The 25,086-nt window shown below is 42.8% G+C and overlaps 1 protein-coding gene across 1 annotated transcript in view; it reads right to left on the reverse strand.

The window, feature by feature from the left end:
* The window catches only part of LOC147024419 (E3 ubiquitin-protein ligase TRIM33-like), a 204,351-nt gene that overhangs the window by 23,301 nt on the left and 155,964 nt on the right, over window positions 1-25,086 (reverse strand). The window contains exons 15-16 of the mRNA XM_085884330.1: window positions 18,525-19,318; window positions 2,453-2,540 (exon numbers count right to left, since the gene is read on the reverse strand). Of these exons, the coding sequence (XP_085740456.1) occupies window positions 2,453-2,540; window positions 18,525-19,318 (882 nt within the window). The remainder of the gene's footprint in view (window positions 1-2,452; window positions 2,541-18,524; window positions 19,319-25,086) is intronic.

Below are 25,086 nucleotides of genomic sequence, written 5' to 3' on the forward strand. Positions count from 1 at the left end.
CTGCTCCCGTTAGGGGTCGCCACAGCGGATCATCCGTATGATCCGCATAGTGATTTGGCACATGTTTTACGCCGGATGCCCTTCCTGACGCAACCCTGGTCGCCTCTTACGACACAGGGATATGGTACACCTATTTTAACCGGGGTATATACCGGCCCAGTATACTGGTACTCATTTCGCCGACCTCGGAAGGATGACAGGCTGAGTCAACCCCCTGGTGTATTAATTCAGTGGCCCATTTGAACTCAGGACCTTTTGGATCCCAAGCCGCTGCCCTAACCACTGCGCCAACACCAGGCATATATATATATATATATATATATATATATATATATATATATATATATATATATATATATATATATATATATATATATATATATATATATAAACCTCTATGTACATTGCCTCCACCTAGCTGTACTGTTAAGTTGTACTGTAAATATGAGTGCACCCCCGGCATGTCTGTCTAGCGCCGGCAATTTTATTTAAGTCGTCTGTATGAGTGTGTTTGTTAGTTAGTTACTCAGCCCTCAGGTTATTTATTTTGGGGACACGAATACATGAATGTTGCACCCAGGGATCCGAAGGTAAAATGTATTAGGGGAGAACTACACATGATGGCACACGAGAATTTGACGACTCGGGACGAGTCTGTAAAAAGGGGAGGGGGTAGTGTTACAGCTGTGGAAATTCACATTACACCATAAAGGGCCCTCAGGTGAGATATCTCGAGAGATACATGTCTGGTTAGCTCAAACCCGTTGTATAGAGGGAATTTATGTGATCCAATTGGGCTGCGATCCTTCAGTTAGTCGTTTTTCTTTCTCTATCTTTTATTTCAAACTAACAAAAACCGCCAACAATGCTGGTGGACTTTTTCCCCCCATTCTTCCCCGCGCTTGGTGTGAGGGAAGGGGGAAGGGCAGCTCGCCGCCGATTGGTGAATGAACAGCGTGAGGCGGTCGGGGTGAGGGAACGCCCCTTTTCGAGAACCCTCTCGCAGGAGGGTGGAGCCGAAAACGGGGCGGAGCGAAGGGCGGAGCCCCGCGCTATAAAAGACGGACACGGGCGGGGCGCGTTCTCTCACTCTGCCCCTCTCTCTCTTCCTCCACTCGCTTCCTCCTCCTCTTCGCTCGTCTGCGTGTGGTTGTTGCTGTTGGTGGTTCGTTCGTCCATGAGTTCTTCAGAGAGTTCTCCTACGAGTCCAGCTGGAGGGAGTCGAGTCGGCGCATCCTCGTCCTGGGCCCTGTTGCCGTCTACAGCGGGAGAGGGCGAGCCTTCTGCCAGGTGCCGGAAGCCCCGTTCGTGGCGCAGAGCGGCTACACGTGCCAGCGCGAGGTGAGAGTCGCAGACCACATCGGAGGAGGCTCGGATTCAAGGTCAAGGACGCGACGCTGGATGACGCGTGCAGGGAAGTCGCAACTTTCTATTTTCCTTTGGGTTCGTGTAAATGACTGTTGGTTGCACTTGTCCTTAAAGTAGTATTGTTTTAAGTGTTGCCGTGTGTACGCATATTCGGTTTTAACTCTTTCTTTGCTTTTTATGTGCATTTTTCTTTTGCTGTGGATACGTGCTTGTCTGTGTGCATGTGAATAAAGTGCTTGTGTGAACTTGTTCCCCGTTTCGCTGCGTCCTTTCCTTTGTTTGAATTTCCATCTTGCATCATGTAAGGGGTTCGTAGTGGGTTTAAAACGCCCGGTAATTAATCGGAACCGTCAAGGCCGACGATAACACCGTTCGGTTATCACTGTAGCACGGAACGGACCGCTTAAGCGGTTCGTGTCCGGAGTCCGCCTGTGGTGTGATACGATCGCCCGGTCGGCCACTCGCGCAGGTACTTTTTGAGTACGCAGCCCCTGCCAGGTACGCAGGTACTTTTGCGCAGGTATCGAATTTGGCGAGCAACTCTATCCTGCGCGGGTGGGCAATTGGCACGATCGTGGTGAGGTTGCTCCCAGCGTTGTTCCGAGAGGGTCACGACTAAATTGTACGTTCCGGTGGGCGAGGCGGCCGCCATTCGAGTCGAGCGGCCGATCGCACGCCGGCGGGCGCGAATTCGCAACACTGGTGTCAGCGAGCGGGAAATAAACCCACTGGAGAGCTCTCGGTGTTAGCTTGTGAGAAACTGATAGCTCAGCTGTCCTTGAAGTCTCAGCTTCAGCATGAACGGTAACTGCATCGGCGTGCTTGTGTCCCAGAGGGAGATTGCCATTCATGTGACAATATCTATATAATTGAGCCATAAATACCCATCCCACATTAAATCATCACATTTCCGCCTATAACTGTGAGTGGGGACATAGCTCAACAATAAAATTAACATATCAAGAGCAGAAAATATTGCAAAACAAAAAACTAAAAGTTTAGCATTTGTATTAACACAGAAATGAGCTCATATAATAAGAACTGCACCAAAAATTCTGCAGTACCTTTTTTGATTTGCACCTACCCTTTGGTCAGTTGGTGAAAGCCCCATGTCCAAATTGCTCGAGCTTTCAGCTTCCTCCAATTTAGAACACATACCACACTCCCAGTCACTAGAGGAAAAGAGGAGAAGAGCAAAATAAAAGGTTGAACACAGTTGGCCTTTAAGTTGACACACATCCAGACAAGATAATATAAAGGATTGGTGCAATATGCCCAAATGTACTTTTCAGTAGAAAAGGAAAATTGATCCAGGTGCAACTGTAATGATGGCAGCAGTTTTTACACTTTTATAAATGTGATAGCATTCAAAAAGTGGAGATTGCAAAATGGCAACCAGAAAAAAGTCAAACAACTTAAGATTTTATTTTAGAACAATGGCTTTGATGTGGATAGTTTCAACAACAAAGGGGCCTCCAACTATCCTGATGGTTGGTAAACAGCATTTTTGTAGTTCAGCCATTGTTGCCTGAATTTTGCAGGGCACTTCCATGATCGATGAGCCTTCTGTGCTTCTTTTAGGGTCAATTCTTAAATATTATTCCTCAAACCAAATGGAATCAATGTCCAATCTAACCACATATCGTGCAATCGACTGTGCTACACACTTTTGCCCGTCTGGACATGACATGCATGGTTGCAGAGTCAAAGGCAATGTCTCCTTCCAGTCTGTCCATGATCATTACCACAGACGCTGCAACTTGTGTAATAAATGACAGCAGATCTCTTTTCGTAAATTATAATCTATCATCAGATCGGTGATGACAAACTGGATCATGCAAATGGACTTGTTTGCCATTTTGATGCGATCCCTGTGGTGTTCAAGAATTAGAGAATTTGTTCAGCTCAAGTGAGTTGTGCAACTGTGACATTTCAGCCTAATCTTCGACCTTCTGGCTTTTTTATGGAAGGGTGAAAGTTATGACTGATGCAAAACATGTAAACTTGTCCATCTCGAACAGTTATCGGCAAACTTTCCTATCCCTGCACAGGGTGTTGACGATCTTGAGCATCACACACACAGAAAGTTTCACTGCCACATGTTTTTTTTTTCAACTTTTATTTTCCACATGTGCTTTTCCACTATTTATTTAATGATTTGGGCTTTCTAAAACTTCTCTATTTGATGTTGGTTTTCATGATCAAGGCGGCAGTGGTTTTGAAAGACATTTTGAGCATGGCATTTAACTGATCTCATAGTTTGTTTCAAGTCGTTTTTGTTTGAATTGAGCCAAATACGAGGGCAATGTTGAACAGTAATGCCATATATATATATATATATATATATATATATATATATATATATATATATATATATATATATATATATATATATATATATATATATATATATATATATATATATATTTTTTTTTACTCCAAAGTGGGTAAAGATATTTCATTGAAATAAAGACAGATTCCAACTTCAATATTCATTCTACCATGGTGCATATTTATTTCTCAACATAATCACCACTGCGGTGTACACATTTCTCCCAATGTTCAAGTGCTTAATTTTTTTTCATCACGATAGACCTATCCATCCTGCTGACTTAACCAGCACTTCAGTGACCTTGCCATAATCGGCAGAAGAAAGATGTTCTCCACAAAGATATTCCTTAAATTTGAGGAAGAGACGAAAATTTGACGGAACCGAGTTGAGGCTCTATTGTGCGTGCTTATGAGACGGTGAAACCGAGTCAACAAATTGGTTTAATCGTTTGCAGTCGATTTTTCTGCTGTCAAAACGTTTTCAACTGTTGAAAAATTGTTTCAACAGGGTTTTGCTTCAGACCACCATAAGCATGATGTCACATGAATTTAAGTTGCTGGTATCCAGGATGGAGCCTTGTGGGGCCCAATCAATCCATCCACACTCCAGTACTCCTAAAGGATTCTCATTTAGTGAAATTCTCATCGGCATTAATTTATATAGGGCCAAAATGCCACTATAGCCCCATGGAACTTTTGTGGGATATTTCTGTAATGGCAGGAACACAAATACACCAAATAAAGAAAATAATAATAATACAAACCTTCGCTAAACTCATTGTGATAACAATTTAGTACAAATGATATAGTCGTGATAGTTAGTAGTTTTAAACATAAACATAATACATGCTCACCTTGACTGTTAACTGACATGTGATATCATATATACATATTTAAAATAGTACCTTCTCAAAAATATATGCTTTGATAATATTGAATTGCTATATATTAATTGGGAAATATAGCGTACTAATTAGCTGTGGCCAATATGAATTTTCCAATGTTCTTCGTCAACTAGCAACTTAAAATTAAATAAGTAAGGTGACTTTCTGTCGGAAAGGACACATGTCGACAGCTGTTTGGTAGTTATGACACGTGAATGAATGTTGGAATGCTTTTTATACTCCTAACTGTCTCATCGATTTATAACTTGTTTCCTTTGATTGTTTGATCTGCGTTGGGAACATGTAGGGGTGGCTGGTCACATCCTCAGATCTGTGCAGGAGATGTGGGGGGTGGCTGTTCGTATTCTAGCCTTGACTGCCAGATGTATCCTGTTTTTCCATTTCTCACCCTCCCCCCCCCCCCCCTTTGCTTGCTGGTATGTATAAAAAGCCACGATTTAGTGTGCTTGGGGAGAGAGGGAGATTCTGTGCATTGATTGTGTCTCTCTGTCTCCCATACATGTATGATTAAATGATAAAACTCTGTTATAATAAACTTGTTAATTGAATTTAGAATGAAATTTCTTCCACAGAAATTGGCGTAGTCGGCAGGATCACAAACCCCGGAGGAGAGGCGGCCGGAGAGCTGCACCTGGGTGACAGCAAACACTGAAAGCTGGCTGAAAAAATAGGTCAGGGAACCTTTTGAAAGTCCCTATTTCTTCTGTGTTTGCTCTCACTACAGGTCATATGCCGCGTCTCCAGCCTACCGGGTAATGTGATTCGAAAATTTAACCAGCTGCTAGAACCAGCCGGAAACGGACCAGCTGCGAGAACCAGAGCCCAAATGACACAAGTGCCTCCAAGAGCATTTCCAGGACAAGATAGAGAGGTAATGCATGTGTACAGACCTTGGTCAGCAGCTGAATTAAGAGCAATTGGAGGCTGGATGTCCTCCGTTCAGAACGATCCTCAAAAATTTTGCAAGGAACTGAAGTTTATTGTACAATGTCACAACCCCACATGTATCAACATGAATGTCTTGTGAGAAATGATAATGCCCAAGGGGTTATTGTGCCAGCTGAAACGAGAATCAGGGTGGCCAAAATTGCAAGAAGATAATATGACAGCAGACCAACATATCAAGGTTATGGGAAGACTGCTTGAGCAAGGAACTAAAATTGTACCTTCGAGGGTTGATTGGGGGAAAATTCAGGCATGTAATGAGAATTGGTGAGAACGACTACGGACAGCATTCGAAAAATATTCAGGGATGAAAGTTGATCAAATTGAAATGCCTCTGTCTCGTGCTTTTGTAAATAGATTGAATGTGAAGTTACAATCTGAGGTAAAGAGAGTATGTATGGAATGGGAAACTAAAGATACAGCTGCAATTTTGCTGACTGTTTCACATTGCTATTGACAATTGGAACAAAAGAGCACTGAAATTACCACAAAATTAATGCAGTTACAAGGAAATGCACTGCAAGAGGGAAAAGGAAGAGGATACCGCAGCCGAGGGAAAACCATTTGTGTGGGCATGCAAATGGGTCATGGATTTAACAATAGACCATATTTGGACAGACATACTTGCCATGTATGCGGCCAAGTTGGTCACTGGGCCAGAGAGTGCCCAAACAAAGATAGGCCAATTTGGCAACAGCCTTTACCACAAATTCAAAACCAAAATTTCAACCCACAGCCCCAAGGTCATGCTGCGTGGACCATGCATGACCCATTCTCACAGAAAGAGCAATAAGGGGGGCCTGGGCGAAACATCATCAGTATTACAGCTACTAACCTCAAAACCCTCTGATGAGCCTACTCTTAACCTGAAGGTTGCAGGACAGGAAACTCCTTTTTCTAGTCGATACAGGTGCCACCCGCTCCCAAATGTTCCGTTGTCGCGGGCATGTACGAATGTCGTGGGAACATCGGGCATTCCAATACCCACTCCTATAACTCGAGAACTACGTGTGGAATTAGGACCTCTGTCTGGACAGCATACATTTTTGTTAGCGGCTGACACCCCCAGTAAACCTGTTGAGCAGAGATATGTTATGCCAATTGAATTGAACAGTAAAATGTACTCCTGACGTGGTCGATTTGGAAATGCCCTAAGAATCACACGAATCCATTTTGAATTTGTTACAAACAACCACTGATACCCTTGTATATTGGCATGGTTTGAATGATGACAATCTTTCCAGCACCCTCAGTGCATGCTTTATCAAATGAACAGATTGTGTGTCTCAAGTACAGGACTGGATAACTTACAACCAGATATATCTTTCACAATGGGAGACTTGTCTGCACTGCACAGCATATTACGATGCGAAGGGAAACTATGTTGGCTATGCAGAAAGAGTATCCCCACACCTACAACAAAAGTATGACTTGACATTGGGGTCACTGTGGGGAGGACAACAAGGAATAGGTATGAAGGTGTACCTGTCTGCAAGACAGTGAGAACTATTGAACCAGCTACCTGAGATAACACCACATGTAACCCTAGCTGTGTCAAAAGGCTATCAGGCCAACAACATAAGCAACCTCTGGGCCAGTGGCCCAAGCATAAGCAACCTCTGGCCCAAGCAACCTCTTGTTTGGGCACTCTCTGGCCCAGTGACCAACTTGGCCACATACATGGCAAGTATGTCTGTCCAAATATGGTCTATTGTTAAATCCAGAGGGTCTATTGTTATGAGATGGTAGCTGAGGAGTTTGTGAACAAGCTGAGTGGAGATTTGGGGGTATGGGTGCTTTGGGAGGTCCTGAAGAGTTGTGGAACGACTTCACGACCACCGTCCTTGAAGTTGCCGGTAGACGTCTTGGAACTCACGGTAGGGCAAAGAAGAATTTTGTCTCTCAAAGGATACTGGATACCATTGACGAGAGTCGCAAGGCCAGGCTGAATGGCAGAGCTGGCTGTTCAGGTAGCTGAGGCGTAAAACTGTACGTGCACCAAGGGCCCTGTCACACCTTGACGTTTTAGCCAGTGTATGGCAAGGTCTCAAAATGTATGTAAAACGCTGGCGAACGCTGAACTATTGATTTTTTTTAAGTTTTGGGCGTATAATAACGTGTTGGACGTATGCATAACGTATTAGTAACGTACACAGAACGTTTCAATCACATATAGATAACTTATACCAACGAATGCTGAGCGTGTTGTCGGCGTTCACAACCTATGCCCAACGATAGTGTAACTTATGCATAGCGCGGCAGCGTATCGCCGACGATCACGTGGCGTAGGCTATTCATAAGCTGCGGCTCGGCGATTCAAATCATAACTGCACAAGACATCAAAGTGTGAAGCCGCTGTCACACCTTGACGTTTTAGCCAGCGTATGCCGACGTATGAAAAATTTGCCGAACCAAGCTGGCGCACGTCGAATAGGTTATGGGTAAGTTTTGTATACGTTAAGAGCACGCTGGCATACGTCGTCATACGCCGAGTACGTCGAGAAATTTTCAGCATGTTGAAAATTTCTCGACGTACTCGGCGTATGACACACGTTCCGCATATCCTGGCCAGAAGTTGTAGGCACGTTACGCGATCGTTGACACACGTTACTTGTACATTACTCAAAAGTCGAAACACGTCGAGGTAATTGTTAGCATCAGTGTTCCAGACTCCCTGGTTTTTTTTTCCTTCGGCATGACAGTGACGTTGACACTTCGATTTCTAGTGCGGTTATGATTTAAATCGTTGAGCGGCAGCCTTTTAATTATATTATATTATAACCGCACGAGAAATCGAAGTGTTAACATCACCATCATACTGAAGAAAGAAAAAAAAAACCAGGGAGTCTGGAACACTGACGCTAACCATTACCTCGACGGGTTTCGACTTATGAGTAACGTACAAGTAACGTGTGTCAACGATCGCGTAACGTGCCTACAACACGTTACTCATAGGTTAGAAATAAGTTTCGGGTACGCTAACCATTACCTCGACGTGTTTCCACTTATGAGTAAATTACAAGTAACGTGTGTAGACGTGTGTAGACGTGTGTCAACGATCGCGTAACGTGCCTAAAACTTATGGCCAGCGTTATGCGGAACGTGCAAGTCATACGCTGGCATACGTCGAAAAATTTCAAGCATGGAAAATTTGTCTAACACCTCGGTATACTATGACGTATGCCAGCGTACAAAGATGTATGCCAGCGTGCTCTTAACATATACAAACTTACCCATAACGTATTCGACGTGTGCCAGCGTTTTAGCCAAATTTTGCATTCGTCAGGCATATGCTGGCTAAATCGTCAAGGTGTGACAGGGCCTTAAGGGTGGACAAGGAGGCCAATGTGCGAGGAATCTGTGAGGGGGGAGAGCATCACCTGTGGTCAAGTGATTCTCGTCCTGCTTACAAGGGAATTCATGCATTGCGTTCATCCAAGCCCATCCCTCAGTGTACTGCAGTTAGAGCAGAGGGTGGTAGGCTCTTGACAGAGGAATCCAAAGTGAAGGCCCGCTGGGCCGGTTACTTTGAGCGGTTGTACCTGGCTGATCCACCAGCTGTCGAGTTGGACGTCAGGGGTGTTACAATAACTGTTGCTGACCCTCCAATCAACTGTGGTCCACCTTCACTTGTGGAAATACAGGCTGCGGTGAACCGGTTGAAATGGGGTAAAGCTCCAGGGATCTGTGGCATCCATGCTCAACTTCTCAAGGCTGGTGGAAATGCTGCACTCGTGTCGTTGCATGCACTTCTGTGCTCTGCCTGGAACACAAGCATCATCCCAATTGATTATAAGAGGAGCCTTGTTGTCCCTCTCTGATAAGGAAAGGGTGATCGCCAAGACTGCAACAACGACCGAGGGGTGACGCTACTCTCAGTGCCGGGCAAGGTCTTTGCTCGGATAATTATTGATAAGGTTCGCCACCATCTGCTTGAGCACCAGCGTCTAGAGCAGTCAGGCTTTACACCAAAGAGGTCAACGATTGACCATATCCTTGCTCTTCGGGTCCTCACCGAATGCAGACGAGAGTTTTGGCAGGGGCTGGTTGCAGCTTATGTTGATCTCTGAAAAGCGTTCGATTCAGTGAATCGGGATGCCGTCTGGAGGATTCTGGAGGATTCTTCATGGGGTGCCATCAAAACTGATCGATCCGATGTCTGAACTCTACTCTGGTACTGAGAGTGCTGTGAGATGTGGTGGTGCCATCTCTGACTTATTTCCAGTTGTTACTGGTGTTCGTCAGGGGTGTGTCCTCACCCCCCACACTTTTCAGCACTTGTATGGACTGGATTCTTGGGAGGATGGCGGAGAAATCAAGCTGCGGTGCATCGTTTGGGAATGTCAAGATCTCTGACCTTGATTTCGCAAATGATGCAGTCATCTTTGCGGAGACTTTATATATCCTTTTGGGGGCCCTCGAGGTGCTGAATGAGGAGTCTGAGCCGCTGGGATTACGGGTTTCCTGGGTCAAAACTAACATCCAGGCTTTCAATGATATCTTTGATGCTGCGATCCTGTCTGTGCCTGTTTGTGGTGAGGATGTTGAGGTCGTGGAGAGATTCACTTACCTCGGCAGTGATATTCATGTCTCTGCTGGCTGTGAGTCAGAGGTCAATAGACGTCTGGGTCGGGCCTGGGGAGTCATGGATTCACTGGAAAATGGGGTGTGGCGCTGCCGGTACCTGTGCGGGAGGACGAATGTCTGAGTCTTCAGGTCCTTGGTGCTTCCAGTCTTGCTCACTGGATGTGAGACTTGGACTCTAACCAAAGATCTGAGACAGAGACTTAATTCCTTTGGTACTAGGTCTCTTCAGAGAATCCTTGGCTATCGCTGGTCAGACTTTGTGTCCAACGAGCGGTTGCCGAGAGAGACTCAAATGAGATTTGTTACCTGCACAGTCCATGAGCGTCAGCTGCGGCTGTATGGAAATGTGGCTCGTTTTCCTGGCGCTGATGCTGCTCACCAGATTCTCTCAGCAAGGGAGTCTCGTGAGTGGAGGAGGGCAATGGGCTGACCACGTGCCTCGTGGTTGCAGCAGGTTGATCAGCATCTCAAGGAGATGGGGATGTGCAAGGTATCTGCCTGGGGGATGGCCAGACGGAGGCCCCTGGAGTACCGGCGGAAAGTAGACACAGCGACGCGCTGCTCTGGTGCAAGCTCCCATACCTGACCTGCCCTGACATAAGCCCAATGATCACGAAACTAAAATCAGTCTCCAAACTAATAGCTGTTGGAACTTTTCAGGATGCCCAACTCTGGCAAGTGGGTTCAGCTGGGTTCCGTTGGGACAGGAAAAATTAGGCAACTCCCTCTAACTTCATGGTGATTGACATCCCACACATACTACCGCAGATGCTTCTCTTGGTTCCCTTGAAAAGGTCCCTGGTTGTCTGTGGTCAAAGCATCCAAATGACGGAGGACGAATTAAGAGGATGTGACCAGTCAGGATCATGACAGATACATCCAAGCCATTGCATTGCAAACAGCAGTACCCTTTGCGACAGGAAGCTTAAGCTGGCAGAACTCCTGTTATTCAGTCCTTGCTCGAACAAGGGACTATCATTCTAAGCACTAATCCATGCAACACAACAATCTTGCCTGTGAAGAAACCAGGGAAAGCAACAGCGGTTTGTACAGGAGTAAAGAGCTGCGTATCCTGTGGTTGCAAACCCTGTCACAATACTCTCCAGCATCCCCAGCAACACAACATGCTATTCTGTTGTTGACCTGTGTTCCGCTTTTTTTTTTTCGCTCCCTATTCACCCAGATTACCAATTTCTCTTTGCATTCACATATCAGGGCAAACAGTACACGTGGATTGTACTTCCTCAAGGATATACTGAGAGTCCCATCTTTGTTCTCCCGAGCACTCAAAGAAGACCTGATCGTTGTCACCTTCCCGAGAGGTTCCACTGTGTTACAGTATGCAGATGACTTGCTTGCATGTTCCCCCTCAAGAGAGGCGTATGAACAGGACTCGGTGGTTCAACTGACAGCCTTAGCAAACAAGGGGCACAAAGCATCCAAGGACAAATTGCAATTTTGTCAAGAAGAGGTCAAATATCTGGGACACGTTTTCAAGGGAAATAGTCGACAACTTTCCTCGGAACGGGTAACCACAATATTGACGCTGCCAAAACAGACCATGATTAAACAAATGAAGTCCTCTTTAGGACCGACAATTACTGCAGAGAATGGATCATTGGTTATGCCCCGTCTCATCCCTTGCTCGATATTAACCTTCCCAGCGGTCCAGATCCTCTAGTGTGGACGGCTGAGGTGGAGGAGGCCTTTGAAGCAGTTAAATAGGCTCTCTCTGCCATTGCGTTAGGATTGCCTCCAGCAAACCTTTCTATCTGTACTCCCATGAAATGCATAGTTTTGCTCAGGCAGTTCCAGCACAAAAACAGAGGTAAAATGCATCCTATTGCTCATTACAGCACAAAGTTGGACTTGGTGGCTTCAGGTTTTCCTCCATGCTTGAGAGCAGTGGCAGCAGCCTCGTACGCAATGCAAGTTGCGGAATCCATCATTTTAGAAACGACCGATTCTTCTTGTACCACATGCAATTACCACCATCCCACTGAAAGCTAAGACGCAGCATATATCAGCCTCACATGCAACTACGTATGAACTTGTGTTGAGAGTTGCATCTAATATGACCATTCAGCGATGTCCTCTTCTAAACCCCAACTCTCTTTCGCCTTCAGCCGAAGATGTAGAACCACATGATTGTGAGGAGGCAGTGATGCATCCTTTTTCCTCATCCTAACCTGAGACACACCCCACTTCAAAATTTCGAATTGATATTATATGTTGATGGCTCATCTTCTCGTGCTCCTGATGGCTCATTGCTATCAGGCTATGCCATTTGTACTGATTTTAAAGTTGTAGAAAGTGGGAAATTGCCTAACAATTGCTCAGCCCAGCAGGCAGAGGTCTTTGCCCTGGCATGAGTGTGCTGCCGAGCCCAAGGTCAAACCGTTACAATTTATACAGACTCGCACTATGCATATGGCGTTGTTCACAATGTTGGTACCTTGTGGCATGAGCGGGGGCTTATAACATCCTCTGGTACTCCAATTAAGAATGGTTATTTAATTGCTAACCTACTTCAGGCTATCCTGCTACTTTCCGTCGTCGCTGTAATTAAATGTGATGCTCACACTGGTGGGCCTGATGATGTTTCAAAAGGAAATGCTAAAGCAGATAAGGCTGCAAAAGTGGCAGCAATATTCCCTGATGCCCAATTGGTCTCTCAATATGTTGCCATACCTGCTGAAAATGTCCCTTCCCTTATAGACATCGCTGCCTTACAAGCAACTGTTGATGCTAAAGAAAAGGATGTATGGGTAGCATTGGAGTGTAAATATGATTACTGAATTATGGAAATCCTACGACGGCTGCATGGTGGTTCCACAAGCTCTCTTTCCATGGCTTGCCCACCTGGCGCATGGTGTTTGCCATAGAAGCAAAGGAGGGATGTGTTCATCAATTTTAACGCATTGGTATGCTCCAGGATTAACTTCAGTAGCTGAACAATACTGTAGAAATTGTCAAACATGTCAGGAATATAATATAGGGAAGGCACCAAAAACTACCTCTGCAGCACATCCACCCCCACATGGTCTTTTTGTATATACACAAAAATGATTTGGTTCAAATGCCAAAATGCTGTGGTTATGAGTTTATCCTCATGGTAATTGGCATGTTTTTGAAATGGGTTGAGGCCTATCCATGTGGAAAAGCAGATGCAACTACAGTTGCTAAAGTTTTGATGAGAGATTTTATATTTAGATTTGGGATACCCTGTAAACTTTCTTGTGATCAGGGAACTCATTTTACAGGACAAGTAATGCAGGAGTTGTGTAAAGCCCTGCAAGTAAAACAGCATTTCCATTGTCTTTATCATCCGCCATCAGCTGGAGTCGTGGAAAGACAGAATGGGATTCGAAAAAATAAACTGGCAAAAATTTGCAGCCAGACAGGCTTAAAATGGCCAGATGCCTCACCTGTTGCTTTAATGGCAATGATATCAACTTCAAATAGAAAAACAGGCCTTTCACCGCATGAGATTACTATGGAACCCCCAAAGAGGTTGCCACTTTCAGCTCCATTAACGATAAAAGAAATGGATATTCACCAGATGGATGATACCATGTTTGCATTCAGTATAGCCTTAGCAAATGCTGATAAAGCCTTTCATGTGCAGGTGAAGGAAGCATTGCCAAAGCCAGCTGAAGCTGACTGCGACAACTTCCAGCCCACTGATTTTGTATTTGTGAAATCCCACAAAAGAAAGAAAGCTCTCCAGCCAAGGTGGACTACCAAGTTTTGCTGACCACCCACACAGCAGTAAAGTGCCAAGGCAAAACCACATAGATCCACTCCTCCCAGCGCAAGAAGGTTCATGGAAAGAAAGGAAACACAAACAAAAGCTATGAACTTGTGTTTTGCAGTTGCTGTGACTAATTATTTTTGCCAGTGGTGTTCTCGTCTTTGCAGCCCGATTCTATGTTGATCATATACTAACAGGACTGGTGGAAAAGTGTACTATAAATTGAACAATATATAGACACCACATAGATTCAAGCAAACCCAAAACACATATATTCCAACACCTAAGCTCACATGATGCGATCATTCATGCTCATCACACTCTTCGTGCAACCCTGCATCTGTATATAACATTAACTCACATACATCAGCCAGATGGAAAAAAGACGAAAAGGGAACTAGAGGAAAGCCAAAAGGCACAGTCACAGGGCTTGAACGGAATTAATATACATGGAATTAATACGTTCTTAGCTGCCTCTTTAAAACATGCTAGGAGCATGAACAAAAGCAGTTGTTGTGTTTGCACTTATATTCCCCACTCAACAAAACAGGGTATAGCACTATCCATACTACCATTCCAAGGGAAGGATTACTGTGGTATTTTTTAGAAAAACAAGAGTGGAATATGCAAGACATACAGACACCCGGGAGACAGCCAACAGAGAAACTAAAAGAATAGAGAACCGGTGGAAAGGGGGTGGATACGATTGTACCAATTTTTCTAATGGTTACTAACCGCCTTTTAATCTTGGCAACATGCCCCCACATCTTAGAATTGAGTACAAAATGATGACATATTTGTTTAATAAAAAAGAAAGGTCCCAAAATATTTGATCTGAGAAATTCCACTTGCCATCACTATTTTAAAGTAAGACCACCAGAAGGACCAACAATCCGAAAATCTTCAGAATCTCAGGCAGAGTTGAGACAAAATGAGACTTGTTCTTTGAAGGATCAAGTAGCACTGAACAATACATATTTTATATGTGAATGAAACGTAAGACCAGTAAGGAAGTAAAGAGGAAAGATGGAGTCATCAGTAGGAACCTGGATAGGATTCAGGTTTGAACTGCTACTCCACGACCCTCAAACGCATTCAGGCGCATCCAAGTGGGCCTTACAGCTTATAACGCTTATCCCTGGCTCCCATTCAATTGGTCTGGCTCTTGTTACCCAAGCTATGTGGTATCTCATAAGCGTTTGCCCACCCATTCTCCATTTCAAATCTCAAGCCAGAGCAAATGAGGCATCTCCAATACTGAGTGGTTCTTCATGGCTGCTCTTCCTCGGTGCGGCAGTTGGGAGGCAGCTCATTAACTCGTCATTATGGCAGCAACCCTGCAATTACTAACAAAACTCCCGATAGCCTTGCTGACTTCAATGCTGAAATGATTGCTCGGCAGACAGTAACTATGCAAAATCTCATTGCTTGCAGCGCAAGGTGGAACCTGTGCTGTCATCAGGTCTGAATGTTGTACTTATATCCCTGACAAATTAGAGCACATCACAATTCTGGCTGCCAATATCAAGGAAGAGGGAGCAATGTTCCATGATTACCATACTAGTGATGGGATAATGACCTGGCTAAAAGGAGTTTTTGGGGGCTGGGTAGCTAAAATACAACAATGGATTTTTGTTGGAATACAACTTGTAATTGTAGTAAGAATCATCATCAAATGTATTGCTGCCATGTTTTCAGCTTGTCTAAAAAAAAGCCACTTCCTCCACAATGATCGTTCACGCTGAAGATGCATATGAAGATCTTGGTGGAAATGCTGAAAAAGAATTTCAAGAATTATGTAAAATTACCTTGAAGATTTGGAAACCTTTACTATGATCCAGGTAACTGCGAAAATGCAAAAATGTTGTCTCAGCACCTGTCCGTTAAAATGGACATCAAGGGAATTAATGATGATCAATGCAAAATTGATATTGAAGATCTGTAGAAAAATTATACCTCAGTTCCCATATTTGGGTCATTGGACATGCCTCCTGTGACCAGAAGTAGGCACCTCCTCAGAAAGATTGATGGTCGTAAGAGTAAGTTATCATCGAATAACACTCTGGGGTATATTGAAGATGGGTGGTTTTGACAATAACAAGAAAGATCTCTCTTGAGGGACAACCTGAAGAGGTACAGTTGCGTAACTGTGCTTTGCTCTCAGATTTATCTGGTGGACCAACCAATTAAAATTTGCTCTTGGGGGTGGTGAAAAGCCATGGAAACAGGTAAATTGATCGCAAATTCAATTTCATTTGAAAACTTCAGTATTGAATATGCCACATGTTGTCCTTTTAAGGACAAAAGGGAGGAATGTAGAAGTAGTTTAAATATAAACATAATACATAATCACCTTGACTGTAAGCTAACAGGCTCTATCACATATATATTTAAAATATATATTTGTACCTTCGAGAAAATATATACTTTGATGATTGAATTGCTATATATTAATTGGGAAATATTGTGTACCAATTAACTGTGGCTAATATGAATTTTACAATGTTTTGATTCAACTGGCAACTTAAAATTAAATAAGTACCGTGGCTTTCTGTGGGAAAGGACATGAGTAGACAGCTGCTTTCTAGTTATGAAGCCTGAAGGAATGTTGGAATCCTTTGTGGACTCGTAATTGTCGAATCAATTTATAACTCCTTTCCTTTGATTGTTTGATCTGCACTGGGAACATGTAGGGATGGCTGGTCACATCTGTGCTGGAGATATGGAGGGGTGGCTCTTCATATAATACAGCTTCAAAACTGAGTTGTGGTCTTGACTGTCAGATGTATCCTGTTTTTCCATATCTCACCCTTTTGGGTCCCCACCCCCACCTTTGCTTGCTCATGTATAAAGTCACGATTTAGACTGCTCAGGGAGAGAGGGAGATTCTGCGCATTGATCATGTCTCCCCGTCTCCCATACATGTATGATTAAATGAATAAACTCTGTTATAATAAAATTGTTAATTGAACCTCGAGTGAAGTTTCTTCCACACAGGTCACAGAAATAAAAACAGTGCGCGAAAAACGAGTTTCACACACTCAATTTACTATTTTACAACTTGAAATGAGACATGACATTTTTTCAGACTTGACCACAAGCATATTCATCACCATCGTAGTTTAGCAATGTGACCACAAAGACGTCTGCAGTTGTGGCCAAGTTTTGAGCCAAAACAAGGTGGTGATGACCATACTTGATGCATTGCAATTCACACTTGCAGGAGGAGGCAACAGTCATGTGCACTGGAGAAGAAGAAAGGCTTCAAGAAACAGCAGTGACAGTCTTCTGGGTAAGGGTCTCAAAATATAATGCAAGAGCAACAGGTTTGGCTTGTTGATATGCTTTAGCAATACCATGAAAACACCACGGACACTTCCGCCATACAACATGATTCGACCATTTTTGCGGTCAAGGTCACAGCTCAGAGAAATGCATTCAAACGTTCTTGAACCCTGATCATGTTTGTGGTCAGGACTGCAAAAATGTGCTGCAATACAATTTTTTTTGACAGCAAAATATAATTTTGGGTGAGCACAGGTATCTGTGTTTGCATTTCCCTTGCTATTGTCAACAGCGATACAGGTATCCCTGGCTTTACGAAAGGGTTACATATTTTTATACCTCTTCCGTTATGCGGGAGCTCGTTTTCCATCATTTCTTATGGGAAAATTACACTTGGTTTTCTCACCCTAATTTTGGTATAACAATGGTTTTACTTGCAATGACATTATAACGTTATAATTTTCCTAATAATAAAGACAATATCACAATAAGTATGTTAATTGAGTTATAACACCTACCAAAACAATCTTGAGTCCAAGTTTCCATATGAGAAGGTGGCAGGGAGGTGGTGGAGGAGATGGTTATTTTTAACCCTTTCATTCTGAAAAGTTAATTATTCGCAGGCCTTCTGAAAAGTTAATCACCCCATTGAAAAGTTAATCTGCAGAAAAAACATAATGCATTGCATTGCGCCATCACCAGACACTGTTGTGGGGATGGCTTCTTCGTTGTAGCGACGAGACCTTCATTAAGCGGTGGGATAGCCCTAAGTAAAACTATTTGCTAGAGCGAACCTTTGCTATTGAAACGTTCGTTAAGTGGGAGATACCTGTATGTAAAAAAATTAAACATTCAAACCCTAAGAGAAGAAAGTATGAAGAATGCAAGAATAAGCAAATATCTGTGTAATTATTTAAAAGTTGAACTTGTTTGTGCAGTATTTCATTGACTGTTCAGTGCCCTCAATCATAGTCTGATAATCATGATCCCCAATTCTGTTTAAGCCGTTTAAAGATAGATTTCTCAGCATTTTCAATATTCACAGACAAACCAAGTTCAGTAATTGTAATTCCACAAAGAAGGTTGAAATTCATTTTTTCTTTGTACTCAATTATTGAATATTGTGAATGTCAAAAAAAAAAAAATGTTTCAAAACCTTAAGGGTAAGAAACATCCAAAAAGAAGAGTTGCTGACTTTTCCTCTAAAAATCAGTAAGGATTGTTGAAAGGAAGAAAAACTATGTGGCCCAAATAAATTGCTGCAAATAGAGCAGAAGCTAAGGTTCTCAACAAATATAAAAGGTAAAAATCTGCTCGGTAGAGTAAAGACAAAGTGATGAAAGTCTTACCATCCAGGCCCTCGCAACAGTGGCAAGTGGCAATTGCCATGGAAGTGTCGAAAGCAAAGTGAGCAGGTGTACATCTCTCCAGCTAAACCACATACTGCACAGTAAAGCACACCGTCCACATATTCCTTGCTTTGGTCTAATAGGGAAGTGGATGTGATCGTTTGATTTCCTTCTTCCTCTCCCTCACCATTGCATGTGCTTGAGGGAGCATCATCATGCTGTTCAGAGCATTTGCCTTCTAAGTGAGTGGGTCCCTCTGCTGAAACCTTTGGAGAAGCAAGAGAAAGTTCTTGAGGACCATTCTCATGAAGACCCTCTCCTAAAGATGAGGAGATATTTATATTGCTCGTGTCAGTGCCTTCAACACCAAGCACTGAAGATATGTCAGGACAAATGCTCCCATTATTGTTCTGCACTGATGTTATGGGGGAATCGATTGGAAGGGTGGATGGGTCATCACTATTGAAAGCCATCTCCGACAGAGAGTCAACACCAGCACCAGAAGGCCCGTCACCATGAAGGCTTGGTGTGGAAGACACGTCACCATGAACACCCGAGTCATCATCATGGAGACTTGAAGTGGAGGCTGTATGGTGAGAAGGTGTGTCACTGCGGTGAGTGGATGATGCATGAAGAGGGGATGGACCACCACTTCGGTTCGAAACTGAGCAGGAACTAGCGAGGTTTTGCCCACAGTCTTCCCACCGCTCCTCTTTAACTCGCATTGCCAAGGGCATTGCCTCTGAGCTGGGGTTCGATGGTGGTGGTGTGAGGACATTTTCTGGACTGTTCATCTAAAAGGAAGAAAGATGGTGGAGGTATTTAAAGGTACCACAAACTTGATCAGAAAAACAAAACCATAAAAGGGTGATATGTTGAATAAAATATTCATTCCATTGATGCAATACTTTAAGGAAGACATTTGCCTCTCCAAAAACATTCTTCAAAATAAGCACAAAATAAGAGTAACTCAAGCGAAGTCGATACGATGCCATCGCAAATCCCTACTCTTCCACCTTAAGGAAAGTTGAAAGACGGCAAGGAGTTCAACCAAGAATGACTCGATATCAAATTTTGAGTCAATTTTTTGCCCCATTTTAACCCCTGTGACCACAAGTCCCCACCCCCTGTGGCATGAACTGAGGGTCAACTCCAAAATAAATCGTTATAAATTTCATGCATCCCCCAATGTTGATTGCTTACACAAAGTTTCATTTGAAAATGTTTTAAAATGTGTCCGTAATTTTTTTGGTATTTGACCTTTTGGTGCCACTCCAGGGGAAGGGATAAAAATGAAGCTGATCTTGTACCTTCTTGGCATGTGCTGATTATCCTCTTTTATCCTCGTTCCACCACCAAGTTTGGTGAATTTCTGCAGAACCGTTTAGGAGATAGCATGATGCACGGACGGAGACAGACAGACAGACAGACAGACAGACAGAAAGAGACAACAATTTGGAAAAGAATTAGAACTTCCCTTTATGTTTCAACTTTCCTTTGTTGGATGAGTCCTTATATTAAATATACAAGTTTTACGTGTATTCGATCAACTTATTGTGTACCGTATATATAAAACTGTGTTGCTTGCTTGCTTCATTGAAACAAAGTACACAGTATAAGGAAGTGATACCTGTAAAGGTGATTTTGCTCTTACATGTAGTACAGTACATATTTGTATAACCATATGTCCCATCCATATGGTGGGTAAACAGCGAGTATACCATTTTATAACGAAGAAAACTGACAGGAAATCACAATCTTAGTAGATAAGAATGTAAGGACAGCTCATTTGGTATCATACTGGCCTGAGGCATCAACTTCTGTTTTCAATACCCAACTAGTAGGGCAGCTAAATAGGCCCCACACGTACCTCCGAGTACTTATGCAAAGATACTTTTTTTAGAATCCTCAAGTTGTCTTGTTAACATCTTTATATGGTAAGAAAATTAGGTTGGTCTTGGGTTTTATTTGGCTGCCATCTTGGATTTTGACACACTCAATTATTGAAAAACAGAAATTTTCATAATTTTTGAACCAAACATGCTAGAAATACAATTGAAACATCTATTCCATACAATTTTGACATGACAAATTTATTTATATCATTTTTAATATTCGATAATGCTTTATGGGTCATACTTCTCAAAATGGTGAAAAAAAACATGAATAAAACATGCCTAAGGAATCATATATATGCCTTATGTTCGGTCCATGGTGGTTCATTGCTACATATAAACTGACCAACAACATTGTAACTCTTATTTCATAATGTATAGGCCTTGCTTGCTGGCATCCGAATCCGTCCACAACTTTTTGAGACATTGTGCTATGTATCGTTTTCGGCCCTATCTCTCAATGGTGAAGAATCACTAATAATTTTAGTTGTCGGATCCCGATCCTGATCCTGATCTTGATCTTCACCAAAATCTAATCAGTTTGCCCTTGTCACACACCGAGCCTGTCCACAATATAGGCCTCCAGCCTATCCAGTTCACCCTTGACCTTGTCCCGCAGGGCATAAGGCACCAGACGTGGTTTACAAAAACGAGGAACCACCCCCTCCTTCAGGAAGAGTTTTGCCTCCATGCCCTTGAGTTTCCCAAGGTCATCGCAAAACAAACCTTGATGTCTTTGAAGAATCTTCTCCAACTGATCCTCCCACCGGCTCGGCACGGGTTGCACAAGGTGAACTGCGGCCCAGTCTAGCCTGATGCGGGCCAGCCAGTCTCGGCCGAGGAGAGACGGTCCCCTCCCCCGCACGACGTACACCCGAAGCGTGGCGACCTGGCCTTGGTACCGCACAGACACGTCTGCCATCCCGACTGGCGTTATCTTCTCGCGGGTGTACGTGAACAGTGCGAGGTTGGACCTGATAAGCTTCAGGCCGTTGAGTCTGCACGCGGTCTGTTCGCCATTGATCTACACAGCCGCTCCCGTATCGACCTGGAACATGATCGGCGATTTGTTCACTTCGACTTCCACCGTCATCGGGCGCGCCGCCGCCGGGCCAATTGAAAACAGGTCGTCTGTTTTTGACGACCTGTTTTCGTCAAAACAATTTGAAGTCGTCTCCGACGAAAACGGGCACATGTCCGTTTTTAACCATCCTCGTCAGCCAACTATGGTGTACGAGGTGCAGTGGAACACGAGAAGCAAGAGTGTTAGCATCAACTCCGCTTTATTGCGCGTCCGGATGTACATTCCTGCCACCCCTAGCGGGCGAGGCATGATATACGAAAACCCAATCACGTGATACAGCACAATGGCATCTCACAAATCCCAGCCAGACATTACTTCGAGAAAGGTAATACGTACTTCAGATGATCAGATTTTCACTATAACTTTTTATTCATGCAGTCAGAAGGCTCCTCCACAAGCCTCAACAATATACAACTAGAGAGTACATCGAACACCTTATATAATTCAATCGAAATAAAATAATAATGATTTTAAAGATTGTATAAAAAAATTCCGAAAGTTTAGCACATTTGATGCAGTCTTATAAAACACCTTATTTAACATGTCCAAGTACTGCAAAACTGGAGGTTTTTGGAAGCGATAAGAAGGCGATTTGCATTCTCGAGTGTTCAAATATATAATTAAATTGAAATAAAATAAAGATCGTGAAGGTCGTATTAAAAATAAAAAATAAAAATTGTGCCGTAAGTTTACGGTCGTTGACGGAGTGGCTATGACACCATCTTATTTAACACCACATTAGTTCTTCACACCTGTTGTTTGTGTCCTTTACAACATCCTTAAAAACAGTAAGATTCCTGTTTGAAATGATTTTCAATTTTGACTGCTAGGTAGGCAAACAGAATAGCTAAATTATCTCTCATATCTGGGCATTTGTGATCGGGACGAATTAAGAGCCAAAGTATTACTATACTACAGGTTTGTTTTTTGATTCATGTTCCGATTTGTATTCAAAATATAACATTCAATTGAAATCAAGATACTCCTTGATCATAAACTGACGTTTCTGGATGGATGGATGGACGGACGGATAGAAGTGAACCAATTGCTTCATCCCGCTTTTCAGTTTAAGTGTGCGAAGTAAAAAGAAGTGAAAAAGGCTGTCCATGAACTGGAGTAATCACAGGACTGTAGTAAACTGACCCCACAATAATGTTCATGGGGGGAGGGGGAGAGATAATAAAGATCATGGGTCAGCATTGGGGATGACAAGAGTGGGCGGTGCACTACTTGCTTGAAGCCCTGGAAGGAAGAGTGGGATAGAATAGCCTCTGGAAGGTGATTCCATCATTTGGAAAAGCAAGGAATAAAAGAGTTGAAGTGTGCAATCAACTTGGATGTCAGAATATTCACCAGGAGAGGGTTACTGGAAGAACATGTATATCCTGGAATTGCTGGTGAGGGTTGGAGAATCAATCAGAGATCATAGCGAGTAAGGTTGGAGACTAGACGGTGGAAAACAGACACTACAGACCTGCCTGTGAAAGCAACAACAGACCTTACTTTTGGTTCAGCCTCAACATCAGAGATTCCAATAATTTTGAGAGATTTAAATTCCAGAGTCCAGGAGACACACGTGATGCTGGGATGCCAGCCCATAGTGGAGAGTAGTATTCCATTGAGCTATGGACAAAGCTCTTGTAGACTGATAATTATCTTCTTTTTTTTTAAGTTAGATCGACAGAGGATGCCCAGTCTCTGGCTGGCTTTGGAGGCCAGCTATGCTATAAATCAGAGACCAGTAATTGACTGCAGTGAGGACTGTTGAGAATCTAAATTATGATTATTAATGTTGATTTAAACCTCATGATTTTGCAGTGGAGGACGATTGTTATGGAATTGTTGATAAACAAGACATGGGATTTGGATGACATTCTTGTTGCGAATGTGCACGATGTTTAAAACATACTTTTAGTAACTAAATAAAATAAACAAAGCAACTGGTTCAAATGTTATTTCTCATACGCTTTCAAAACTGTGCAGCCAACAACTTGCATGAGTATTTACGAGGGAGTTTTGAAAAGTAATGTCTCCTATTCCTTTTCTCCAAAATAGAGAAAGCTATTTGAATGAAACAAAGGCAGATTCTAACATCAATCTTTATTCTACCATGGTGCATATTTATTTCTCAACATAATCACCACTGGGGTCCATATATTTCTGCTAATGCTCAAGGAGTTTTGTGACATCACGATAGGACTTGTGCGTCCTGCCGACTTAACCAGCACTTCAGTGACCTTGAACACACAGTTATAAGAAAAATATTCTCCACAAAGAGGTCCCTTAAGTTCGGGGAAGAGATGAAAATCTGATGGAGCGAAGTCGGGACTGGTGATCTTTTGTGGTGGTGTTGTCTCCATTGACCGTCTCTTACTGTCAGGATCGTAATGGTACACCAACTTTCATCTCCAGTCATCTCATCCCAACTCTCATCTCCAGCACTTCACATCACTGATGTCGTGCTGCCTGCTGCCGGCTTGCCTGACTAACATAGCACTGAGATGACTCGTGTCAAAATTACGAAACCGCATCCAGTGGTGGGAAGAACTACTGTACAAAATACACTTTTTTCATTCGAATATCTTTACCTGTTTTGGAGAAAAGGAATAAGAGATATTACTTTTCAACAAGCCCTCATACATGCATTTATCAATTAATATTGGACAGTGGTGTAATGACCCAACTTTGGAAATCCTCAATTTTCATTTCCGTGCCAAAGGTAAACAAACCCAGTGAGTTGAATGATTACCACCTTCCAGCCCTGACATCCAATACAGTCGAATGAAGTGTCTCAAAAAGACAGTTGGAATTTAAAAGTGGTTAAGTATGTCTTGTTGACCTATGTAAATTAGCATAATCAGAGTAATAGGGTGCCGAGGATGCTGTGCTTGTTTACTTTTAAAGGCTAACATCATTTGGATATTCCCAAGTCATTTGTAAGATCAGTTTTTATTGACTTTTCTAATGCTTCCAATACCAGTGTACCACATATTACATGTTAATTGACAAATTACTGAAATTGGATGTCACACAAGCTTGCAATAATCATTTAGTTTTCTAATAAATATGTCACAAAGGGTGAAATGCAATAATATTGTATCTATTGTAAGGCTCATGAGTCTCGGTGCACCACAAGGTTTGTTCTTTTTCCCTTTCTGTACTCTTCATACACAAGTAACTGTTACAGTTCAGGTCTTAACCAGTAACTGTGGTGTTATCATTTGTGCAGATGACAGTAATCAATTAATTTATATTGAACGATACATGGGAATATGTGAATGAAGTTCATAGATTGGTGCAATTGACATAATTTAGTTCTTTTGCTGACAATTAGTCAAACATAAATAATTACCTTCGCATTCTGAGAAAGGTTATGTTTTGGTCGGCGTGTATTTATTTATTTATTTATTTATTTGTAATCTTGTGATTCGTATAACTCAAAAAGTATTAAACCGAATTGCATGAAATTTGGTGGGATGATTGGTTATTAGCCAGGAAGCATTTGATTAGATTTTGGGATCGTTCGGGTCAAAGGTCAAGGTCACGAAAAAGTCAAAATCGTCTTTTTACGATAACACGGTCA

The sequence above is a fragment of the Eptatretus burgeri genome, chromosome 6 (genome assembly GCF_056783735.1).
Source record: "Eptatretus burgeri isolate ZD-2024b chromosome 6, Ebu_testis_v1, whole genome shotgun sequence".
NCBI classification, from domain to species: Eukaryota; Metazoa; Chordata; class Myxini; order Myxiniformes; family Myxinidae; genus Eptatretus; species Eptatretus burgeri.